This window comes from Magnolia sinica, chromosome 19 (genome assembly GCF_029962835.1).
Source record: "Magnolia sinica isolate HGM2019 chromosome 19, MsV1, whole genome shotgun sequence".
Taxonomy (NCBI): Eukaryota; Viridiplantae; Streptophyta; class Magnoliopsida; order Magnoliales; family Magnoliaceae; genus Magnolia; species Magnolia sinica.
This window is the reverse complement of record NC_080591.1, coordinates 6,395,581-6,407,442: the sequence shown is the minus strand read 5'-3', so window position 1 is coordinate 6,407,442 and position 11,862 is coordinate 6,395,581. Positions and strand designations below refer to the sequence as shown.

Here is an 11,862-nt window from a genome sequence, read left to right as displayed (position 1 = left end):
CTCGACGTAGGGGAACTGGGGAAGGTTGATTTAAATAATAGGGGATGTATGGAGGATATGCAGTGCCGTTTTGCCTTGAGTTTGTACTGGTGGGGCCCAGTGACCAGATTATTAATCTGATGGGCCACACCTTGTACTTATCATGACCGAAAATTTTAATTTATAGAGGATTCAGAACGTTCAGTCAGTAGCCTCTGAATAGAGTTCTGTTACAAAGAAAAGATCAAAGGTTGACATTCAACGGACGAGAGAAACTGGATTGGGTGTTAGGATCGTCCAACCAAAAAATACTTGGACTATGGTCCATCCAATGTGGGGCCCATGAAATGTACGGTTAGATCACTAAACCGTGGACCCCACTTGTACAAACTCAAGGCTCGAGGATACTCTCTCTCACCCTCGGGATTGCAAGCGCCCATAGCTAGTCTTAATAACTAATTAGTATTTTAGCGTGGGGACCATCTCCTTTTATAGTATGTGGTGGGCCCCACTCATAATTCAGTGTCGGTTGGTTTCTCGCACTTGGAAGCTGTCCGATTGAGATCGGACGGTAGTGATTGTTCATCCATCAATGGACCAGACTAACGTGATTGTTCAACAGAAAATTTTAATGGTGGTGACTCATCCACTGGATGCATGGCGTCAATCAAGACTGTACAAGTAGTGGGGGATCCATTGTCAATGAGCCAGAGAGAAAAAACTACATTGGTTGGACGATCCTAACCATCCACTTGACGTCTACAAAATGGATGGTTAGAGATTGCACGGTCCGGATTTTCAGACATGATTGGTTGATGAACCACTGCCATTTCAAAAACGGTGATGAGCTGTTCCGGTTTTCAAGGAATACACGTGCGAGACTGGAGCCGCTCATCACGTAATCTACAGTGTAGATGCCGTGTATCAAAACCAGATCGACATCAGGTAGGCCACACGTGTACTTATAATTAGGACAATTGGTAAACTTCTCGTAGATATCCATAATAAATATGGCACACTAACCGATGTATTGGCTTGATTTCTGAACAAGGCATGTAATCAATGTAAATTACCAGATGAGCGGCTCTGATCTTGCACGTGTGTGGCTCATTTCCACGTGTGAGATGCGCACACTTTCAAAGTGCATCGGAGAGTACCGATTGCATTCCTTATGGAAGTTATAAAAACGACTTTACGTGGTTTCTTGAAGAGAGGGACGCTGACCCTTTTCACCTGCAACGCCTTTTTTGCCAACCGCGTAAAACTCCCGATCATATTGTATAAGTGAAATCCACTCTGTCCGTTAGGTGATTTCCCTTATCTTCACCATACATACAAAAAAAGTATCCGATAAAAGAACTCATATAGGTCACACCATTGGGAACAATGTGAAAATGCGCCTAAAATCTTTATATTCAAGCGTTGAAGCCCACTGAGTTCTCGATAAGGTTTATTTTATTATGTTCCATTAATCTTCATGATTTACGTCTGATAAACGGATTGGATGAAATATACACACCATGGTGGCCACACAAAAAAAAAATACAAATGTTTGACAACCCATCCTCATTGTTCCGTCTTGTGTGGGCCACCTGAGCTATGGATATGTCTTATGTTTTTTTACATGCTCTATCATCAATGATAACACCTGATGGACGGATTGGATTTCACATATATAAAATATTCACCCCAAATGGCTTGAGTGTTTCACAAGTGGCAAAAAATGGCGTTGCAGAGGATTTCCGTCTCAATCAGATCATGGCGACGTTCAAAAGCCTTGAGTGACCATCCTATCTGTGCGGAGAGTAGTATGCGGTATGCACACAGAAGCCCGCCCTTTCTGTCATAACTCGTGATGATCCAAACCGTTCATCTGGAAGCTCCTGTATTATATGGTAAATGTGGAAAGCATCTGGATCATTAGGAATCAAAACTATTCATGAGATCTCCAGTGGGTAAGATTGACTTCTAGATGAATAGTTTATGTTGGGGGCAATGATCCACCACATGGGCTTTAGGTGAAGGGCATTTTTCAAGGGGGGAAAAAGGTCTTTTAAACTTGTATTTTCTAGTTAAGATAAATTATAAAAACTAGAGAAATGATCATTTCTCTTTGGAGCCTCAAAGAGTTTTCCTTGGCCCAAGGAAATAAAGCGAAAATTCTAAGAAATACATTAATACTTTAAAACTTTTAGGTATGGAAGTTCCTCGGATGCAATGCATGCAGAACTATAATCATCTTCTTTACTATATGGAAACATGCATGGAAATGAAGAAAAGTTCATTGCAGTTGTTAATTTTCAATGACGAGGAAAGATAAAGCTATACATATTATTGTATATCTAGATTTGATGAGTTAGGGTTTTTAGGAGATGAGATTCTTTCAGAGATAGAGGGGAAAAGTAAAAGTGTCTCAAATCAAAGCATTGCACTTATATCTATAGACTTCAATCATACAAAAATTCTAATTAGAGGCTAAATCAAGGATCTCTTAAGTTAAGTTGTATCAAATTACTACACTTTATCACAAAAAGAAAATTTAATTTACACTATCTAATTAAGTAGATCTAGTGTAAGATTCTTAAGATTATAATCCTCTTTAGAGAATGCTTTGCATCAAATTCACAAGTGGACCAAACATGGTCCATCCCAATCTCGAACAGGATATTTTATATCATTGATTTGATTGCACTCAATCAGGCATGTTTCATTTCATATTTACACTTGCACAAATTCTAATGCTCTGATCGTAATGCACATTTATTTACTTTGGAGATCATACAGAGTTTATTTTGGCAACTTGGTTGACTAAATCCTATCGAAAATATTAATATAATAATATATAAATGTTTTTAAAAAATAGTTCACAATAAAATTCAATTGTCCATTTAAATCGATGAATTACATAGGTCTTCCATGCATCATCATCATTTTACGGTCATATACGATCTTTCACTAATATTTGATGATCGATAAGGTAGAGACAAGAGAGGGAAGAGGATTGTTTTCAAGGGGAGAGTGTTCACCATGGGTTTCTCCTTGTGTATTAGCAAGGCAGAGATAAGAGGTGAGATATAGTTTTTCCAAAGGTTCTTATTTGTTGAGTTAGACATTGCTTGTTTTATATATTAACTACCTATTTATTGGCATCCAACCTTATCATTACCTTCCTAATTTCTATGACCCATCTACCGTGGGCCCCAATGTTTGATTAATTTGGATGAAAGACGTGTATGCCATGTGTATACTTCTTACGTGCCTACGGATGGTGCCACAATCTCAGCTAGGGAAGAGGATTTCCTGGTGACCCAACGTGGCAGGATTTGAATGGGCCGGCCTCATACTGCCTTGAGAGATGGCCCGGTTGAGCACATGCTCAATGAATAACTTTGTAATATGCTTAGCATGGGCTCCCATCTCAGTTGACAACACATGTCCCAATCGAATTCTGACACATTAGGTCACCTAGCAATTTGGGATTGCATTGTGACCCCAACACCACTAATTCAGTGGAAGGATTTGATTAGACCATGTGATGAGTGCAGGATTGATCAAACAATTTTCAAACATGTTTAATCGACATGGAATGGGTACTGCGCCCACCTCGACTGAGCTTTTTCTGCCCTTAATGCCACAGGATTTGACTGGATGAGTGACCGCTTTCAAAGATGAAGTTTACACTGAGCATGTTTTAAAGTCGCATGGTCTAGTATGTACTGGACTAGTTTATCTCCGATAGGAGTCTACTGTCCAATCAAATACGTACCATCATGTTATAGATGGACAGCCACTGCTCAATCTACATTCATGCTTTGTGTGGCCCATATCTGGGAACCAAATAAATCCCACCATGTTCCAACACCAAGCTACGTGATGTCGATCACCAGTCCATGTCCCCCAGCCCAGCTGGACGCTCAAAGTTCTCTTCCCAAAAAAGCCCTCATAATTTTTAGACTTTCGGTATGCTATTCTGTCATGCTTGAAATAACCCAAAAATGTCCTGACAATCGTTTAACTAGACCTTATTGTATCGGTGGAAAGCTACACGTGAGAGGATTTGTTGATCATTATTGTGGGGCCAAAATGTAAAACACAGTCTATAGTTGTTGATATCATGTGGCCCACCTTTGAATATATAGATTGAGGTCATTTCTTGCACTATGTGATCATTATTGTGGGCCAACCTTTCAAATAGATTGGACGTGGCATATACACATGACATGTTAGAATTTATTGTATGTGGTTGATCAGTACTGGTCCTTTTCTTATATTTATGGTTGTGATTGATTGAAAAAGTACAATTGAGGGGTTATCCTCTCATATTAGTGGACCTAAACTTAAAGAAATTAAGTTGACAACATCATCTCATTTAAATAAAATAAATAAATATAAGAAAAACGGCCAACGCGGCCCTTCCTATGCCTCGCCTTCTTTAAACCTTGTTTGGTTGCCACTTAAAAAAATGAGTACGAGACATGGTTAATTATAAACTCCTTCATACCCTTCTCCTTTGCTAAAGACTATGAATCCGCATAAAATGATAAAATAAGCTCAAGTTTATCTTGGTTGCATATTGAGCTACCCTTATTTATATCTAACCCGTCTACCAACGTCCTTTTACCATAAATATGAGACACCCAAAATATCAGGCTAATCTGATAATTTGGCGTGCCACAACAAATAAATTTATGTGGTGGGATAACCGATGGTTGGATCAACTTGATCTTTGGGGTTTTCTATTTTAGTGTGGATTGACCAGCTTGAACGGACTGGATAATGAAAACACACTATGGTAGGTCCACACGTCTACAATTAATTACATATCATATAGGGATCAAATTTTGAATGATAAAGGAGTTAATAGACCATGTGGGAAATTTTGCAATAAATATTCAAACGAAAGGACAAAGTACTTGTAATAATCCAAACCAGATGAGAGGTGTTTGTGGGTGTTAGAAACCACAGGATAGGTATTTACAATTATCCCTAATAGGACTTAGAATTTGTTAAAGATTAAAAGGAGAAATCCTCCGGTGTCCTCTATACGCACTATCTCCACTATGTGTTAATAACTAGGTAAATCTGAGGGAATTTCGAGAATTTTCTAATAGTTTATGTATATTGCTTTATCCCAAATAATGTTTAAATAGAGGAATACAGTATAAGGAAATAAAATCAACTAGTATACAATGAAAGTAAATTGATCATAATAAATAAGTGGATAAATTGTGATGCAGCCCTTGGTACACTAAGAAGTACTATATATACTCAAAATTTCATCTTATATATATAATAGTCTTTCATAAAAGAGGGTATTTTAGATTTATTTTTTATAAGCTTTGTATTTATGAGTGGAGTGATTCTTCTCTGTTGGGTGAGTGATTCCCCATCTCCTTGGGTGAGAAAGTCTCAAAGCTATCTATTATTGGGCGAGTGATTCTCAACCTTTTAAGTGAGTGAGTCACCAAGTTATCCTTTGTTGGGTAAGTGATTCCCCGACCCCTTGGGTGAGTGAGTCCCCAAGATCTTATTCTCATTTAGCCTATGTACTCTTAATCTAAACTATTACTAACAAAGTTCTTCTCTCTTTCTCTTTATTACAATTCTTTGGGATTTACATCAGATTGATTCTCCTCTCTAAGAATAGAAAGATTACACTAATCATAACTATTATGTATAACATGACTAGTTGGTGGACACTTTTATCCTGGCAGCTAGTTATCGAGATATTTTAGAACCTATGCTTTTGACCCTTCAACTAGGGGCACTTGCGTCATTTTCGTCATTTCATGAAAGTAACCCCATATTTTTCCTCGTTGAAATCCATTCCATCCACTAGTTGTGGCAACTCAGGTTATGACGTGAGCTTGAAATAAAGGCATATCTAAGTCGCGAGTAGTCTAAACAAAATAATAATAATGATAATAATAATAATAATAATAATAATAATAATAATAATAATAGTGAGATTAGGACATTCACCATTGAAACCATCCTAACAAATCTCTCTCTCTCTCTCTCTCTCTCTCCATGTACGCTACATTTAGCGACACCCTTCTCCTCCAATATCTCTCCCTTCCTTTCCCTGTGGGCATCATATAAACCATACCCTCTAGTAAGTGATGGTGCTCCTAGTTGCATTTTTTCACTTGGAGTTTGTTGTATCCTATTTTTTATTGTTCCTGAAACATTCAATAAGGAAAGGACATATGATCAAGTTGACACTACTTAGAGTGTTACACGTCATTAATAGACAGAGCGTAGCTTGAATACAAGATGTGATTGAGAGAAAAGCGGAGTTGAGATGGTTATTGGGACATGTGTCTAAAAAGAGTCTAGAAGGCTGGAGTAATGCCGAAGCAATTGCTATTAAAAAGGAGATCTATAAATAGCAAAGGATTTCAACGAAAGCAAAGAATCTTATACCAACTCAATTAAACAAATAAAATCCATCTTTCAATTATCCTTTATGTTCCTTATCATAATCAATCCTTTACATTCCTTAACGTAACTCGTAGCATAATTTTACATTAGGAGTAGCAGTAATCCAATAGAAATGAAATTTGTAATTAATTTCTACGGTCAATTGTAAGTATTTTCTTTTTGTTTATTTTTATATTTGAAAGTCATTTCGTAAGAAAGACAATGTGCAACCCATTCTCGGAGGACAAACCCTACCTACTGATAATCGCCCGATCATTTTAAACATCTTATGAGTAGCTGAATATGTGATCGGTCTTCCCAAATCTCAGTTATATATTTTCAATTCTGATGTATATGCCTATCTTGGCACTCGGGATCAAATTTGTTCGATTGGAATTGAACCACACAATTGGTTCTAGCATACCCGCAAATATTACACGTGACTGAATTCTGCATCCAAGACAACAGCAAAGTCTTGATTGATTTAAACTATACATTAAGTTTAGAAAGTATTTCATGGCTACCCAGCAAAAAACTCACACTAAGAGGGATGATCTAATCCATCCTTAGTTTGGCTTATTTTTTAGCCATCCTTTTTCCAAGCAATAGATGGAATGGTTCCGATTGCGTAACAAAAATGATTCTCTAGAATCATAAGTAATCTAAGATAATCCCTAACAATGAAATAGATCAAATGGTTTATTAGACCTATTTTGTGTAAATGATCTTCACTGTCCATGTGTAAGGCCATTGATGAAATTGTTAATATATGTGAAATCAGTGTGATCTATTCATATTAGTCAATGAAATCTGTGTTGGATCTAATGAACAGTTTAGATCAATGGATGGGACTAAGTGTCCCAATGCTGGTACACAATGAGTGAACGGTCTAGATCAATCATTCACAGTCCCACGTGTCATTTAAAAACCTTGGGGCCGTTGCTAACTGCCCACATTTTTTTAAAATATTGTAATGCATGCACCGGATCATGCAACGTGAATGTTTCAACATTGCACATAATTCTTTTGTCTTTGCACATGACATGCCAACCTAGCATCAATATTTTGACATCTCAGTCAACCGGGATTTTTGGACTGGGCGCCCAACTATACAAGCGGCCGAGTTCAAACAGATGGACGGTGTGGATCTTCAGATCATGTAGCCACATGGGTCCCATCCATATATAGCCCAAGACATTGATCACAAGCCCATTGACCCGAAAAAAGAAAAAGAAAAAGAAAAAGAGAAAAAAAAAAAAAAAACAAATCCTGCACCACAAACTGTTGTAGGCAGGTGAAACACGCGAGTTTTGTGGGGGCCGCGGTGTCTGGTACGTCCCATCTACTCCATCCATCATGTGAGAATTCTTATTTTCAGTACCATATAAAAAATTCAAGCGGGCCCCACCACTCAGATCAATTTAAACTCACTACTAAAACCTCTAAGATTAGGCAGTGCGGCCCGTCTGACTTTGTTTTCAGGTTATTTTTGTAGTGACCGTTCATCCTAGTGAGAAAAACGCGATGAACGGATTGGATGGAACAATAACATTATGGTATGCCCCATGCACAACCTAGATGGTGGGTGTCCCCTCCCCATGGTTCCCTGTGATGTGGCCCACGTCAGTTGTGCATCTAGCCGAACTATAGCAGCACGGCCTAAAATAGAGGATCGTACCTGATCGAACCATATGTGGGCCCAGGAGCTCAGTCAATGCACCCCGGTGCCTGCGTGTGCCATCCACTCCGTAGGGAATACACCCTAACCCCGTTGGGCCACTGTGCTGTAAGCGTGACATCCACTCCGCCCATCAGGTATACCCCTCGATATTAGGTCCTGGGGGAAAAACCCAGGTTGATCAACTACTTAGGTGGGCCACAACACAGGGACAAATGGGGAGGAGATCCCAACCATATATTTTTTTTCCGTGGGGCCTAGCATGGTGTGTATTTCATCCCACCTGTTCATCAGCCGCGCCTCACCATTATAAAAATCAGCCTGATACAAAACTCCTGTGGGCCAGACGCATGAGCTTATAGTATTAAGGCTTGATTTTATATTATTTTCATTAGTGTGGCTCATTTGATTTTCGATCAATCTATTTTTGCATGTTCGGCCAACATGAGATGACTCACCTGATGGATGGAGTGGATTTCACACTAACGCAACATTGTAGGCTACACAATCTTGTAGATTTGTAGAAATTTCGGTCCAGTCAAATGTATAAAATTGGGATGCCTCTCGATGCACGGCATTTTAGTGCCTCCGTATTGTACAACACACGTGTCACACATGTATCATGATCAACATCGTGCTGGATCATCAGTTGATTGGCCCCTAACCAAACTTTGCTTGATTAGACTATCTTAACCGTCAAATAAATGGGCTATTTCTCACTTAATGGAAGCCGTTGCTGATTTCTTTCTTTTAGTGTTCTTTGTATGCCACAAATCAAAGGGCCGGAATCAGCATACCATTGTGATTTTTGGACCACGGCCCATTTGCTACTGAAATATCAAATCGACGGTTTTGATCACATCCACGTGTGCCACACAAGTGGGCACCGAAACAGTCCTATGTTAGTTCTGCACTATTTAAAGAACGGTACTGGTGACTCATCCTCCTCACATGTGCCACCGACATCCAGCCATCCATGCCGGTCACATTGTAGATTGAGCATACATCTAAAATCACATTGAACAAGCAATCCTAACCATCTAATAATTGGTTATCAAATGGATGGTTAAAAGCAAAAATAATAAGCTGTCCAAATTTCAAGAACAATCAGATGGTTAATATCATCTTCTCCGTGCAAGCGGATACGATCCGTCCACAGATGGGTCAGTGATTTTACGGTCTGGATTGCCATCCAACTGTGCCATCTGTACGCTTGAAGAGTTGCCACCACTTTTTTAAATGGTGCAAAACTAACAAAGGAGTATAGATCTCAATCAAAATGGGTTGCAGTCGAACGGTTTCACCAAACAAACCTCTAATTAATATCTTAAACCTCTTTAACCAGAGCAGATGTTTGTGGACCACCAAACATTATAAATAGATTAAGAATTTTTCCTGGTCTGTAAAGTATTACATGGAAACTTCTGCACATATCACCCTAAGATCCGCCCCACATGATGTCCAACAATCAGGAAGTGGACCATCTCTTCAATGATCAAAACACCGCACGGAATGTAGAGGCAGTGTATAGACCACTGATTGCCTACTAGCCGGTAGCCAGTCACTACTGAACGGTGCTCTGTGGGCCCACCATGATGTATGCATTTTATCCACGCCATTTATCGAATTTTCCAGCTTATTTTATAGATAAGCCCAAAATTGAAGTAGATCCAAATATCAAGTGGACCACACACCACAATAAACAGTAGTCATTAAATGGCCACCATTAAAAACTTCTCGAGGGCTATAAAAGTTTTAAAGTTTTGGATCAAACTTATATTTGTCTTCTTGGCTCATCAAAGTCCGGGTGACTAAGTCAAACAAGGGTCTTCGTTGAGGTTAGCCTTAGCTTAGGCCAGAAATTCGTGACCCATACCCAAGTCATATGATTGAGGCCCTAGGCAACTTAATCCTAGCTGCTATATATCATATACGAGACTAGAGCTTCTACTTACTATAAATAAAAAAAATTATTTGTTACAATGTAACTAGGCCACGTCATTATGAAATGTATTCAATGCAGCAGCACTGTTAAGGAGATGACGTGAACTAATCACAATGCAACTAAACATAAAATTTATGTCTGTGACAAGCACAGTGTCCCAATTCTTTTATATATATATATATATATATATATATATATATATATCTCTTAGGTCATGTTCGGACTATAGGTCCTGTTTGGACTGACCTTAAAAAAGGAGGGGTCGACTCTAAAACAGTGTTTTAAGCCAAACTCCAGTTTGCTTGTGCATTTGATGTACATTCGCACATTATCATCTAATCCCCCACTTGAAGAAATAAATGTTAAAAGATCACTCGATTATTCAACGAACAGATCGAACAAAATTGTGGGAGACCCCTTTTGCGATTTGCATCCAAACGGGCCCTTAGGTTGGGCCTGTGTTGGCCCTTAACCGAACCCTACCGGCCTGAGTTTCACCCTATATATTTCATTGCCAAAAAGGCATGTTGATTTTCTTCAAGAACAAAATATCAATGCAATTGTCCAATTTCTCTACAGCATCCATTCATGTGGAGAAGACCTAGTGCATTACACCATGTCTTGATCATTTCAAAATACAATCTATAGCCAAACAGGTCCCAAAAAAAAATAAATCAAAACACAATATATTTACTCTATTTAAATCAAAACAAAAGAGGAAGAGAAATGGATTGTTATTTTCATTCATAATTCTGATAAAAGTAGAAGAAAATTTAAAGGTACTAACTCGTTTTAAGATGCCCATACAATTACCAAACTGCCCATAAGCCCAAAAAGCCACACCCCAATAAAAACGGCAGCCGTGCCGCATAATTACGGCGAGTTCCCGACGGAAAATGTTCTGGGTCGACTGGATACAAGTCCCCGTGTGTGCCCGTATAGTAAAAAAACGGCGGTGGTGGAGGCGGAGGGCAGTTCTGACTCACAGGGTTCTGGGGTGGCGGCGGCGGCGGCGGCAACGGTGGTGGAGGTGGCGGACGTTGGTTACATGGATTATTACAAGAAGAACACATTGTACACGTGATCCCCACCGCAGGTGGGCCGGGAGCAGCTCCTTCATCGATCTTCTCCGATTGCGAGCAACCGATCGGAATCGTGAACGTTGCAAGAACTAGGACCACCACTAGTATGTTTCGACGGCTCTGATGACACATCGGTGACATTTTGCCGAAAGCAGCACCTGAATTCTCTCTCCTTGATAGGATTTGGGACAGCCTTTTTATCTTCTTCTACGTTGATCTAGATCTGAATTTTGAGTGAAATTCAAAGAAGAAGGGATGTGTGAAAGGAAGAGAGGGTGTGGAATTGATTTCTCTACGTTTGGTGCATGGAACAGGTAAAAGAAGGTCCGGTGCGTTAGGTAATTTGGTTTTCCGGATTATAATATTGTACTCTGGCAGCTGTGATACTTGATACGCAGGCACTGAGAACTTGCACACTTGGCATACATTAACTCAATTTAAACTGACTAAACTGTGTAACCCACTTTTATTAAAGTTCCAATCCGAAGATCTGCTTGGTTGAGAAATTCTAACCTTTGATTCATGGACACTGGTTTGTTGAAATAAGACCGTTGGATTTTTTCATTTTAACCGTACAATAAATGTCCACCAATCTAATAGTAAGATAATCAAATAGGCTGTAATTTTTCGGGTCAGATAAATCTAACCCGAGAACCGTAATTTGTACAGTTTAATTTGACTTAATTACATGTCGCGTACGCTATTTCTAAGTGCCTGCGTATCATATATCACAGTCCGCCGGAGTATCTAAGTTT

The 11,862-nt window shown here is 39.1% G+C and overlaps 1 protein-coding gene across 1 annotated transcript; it reads right to left on the bottom strand.

Moving 5' to 3' along the window:
• Positions 1 to 10,743: 10,743 nt before the first annotated feature.
• On the bottom strand, positions 10,744 to 11,415 carry LOC131234676 (uncharacterized). The gene has a single exon (XM_058231595.1). It carries the CDS (start codon positions 11,246 to 11,248, stop codon positions 10,835 to 10,837), a length of 414 nt encoding a protein of 137 aa, XP_058087578.1. The 5' UTR covers positions 11,249 to 11,415; the 3' UTR covers positions 10,744 to 10,834.
• Between the last annotated feature and the right edge of the window lie 447 nt (positions 11,416 to 11,862).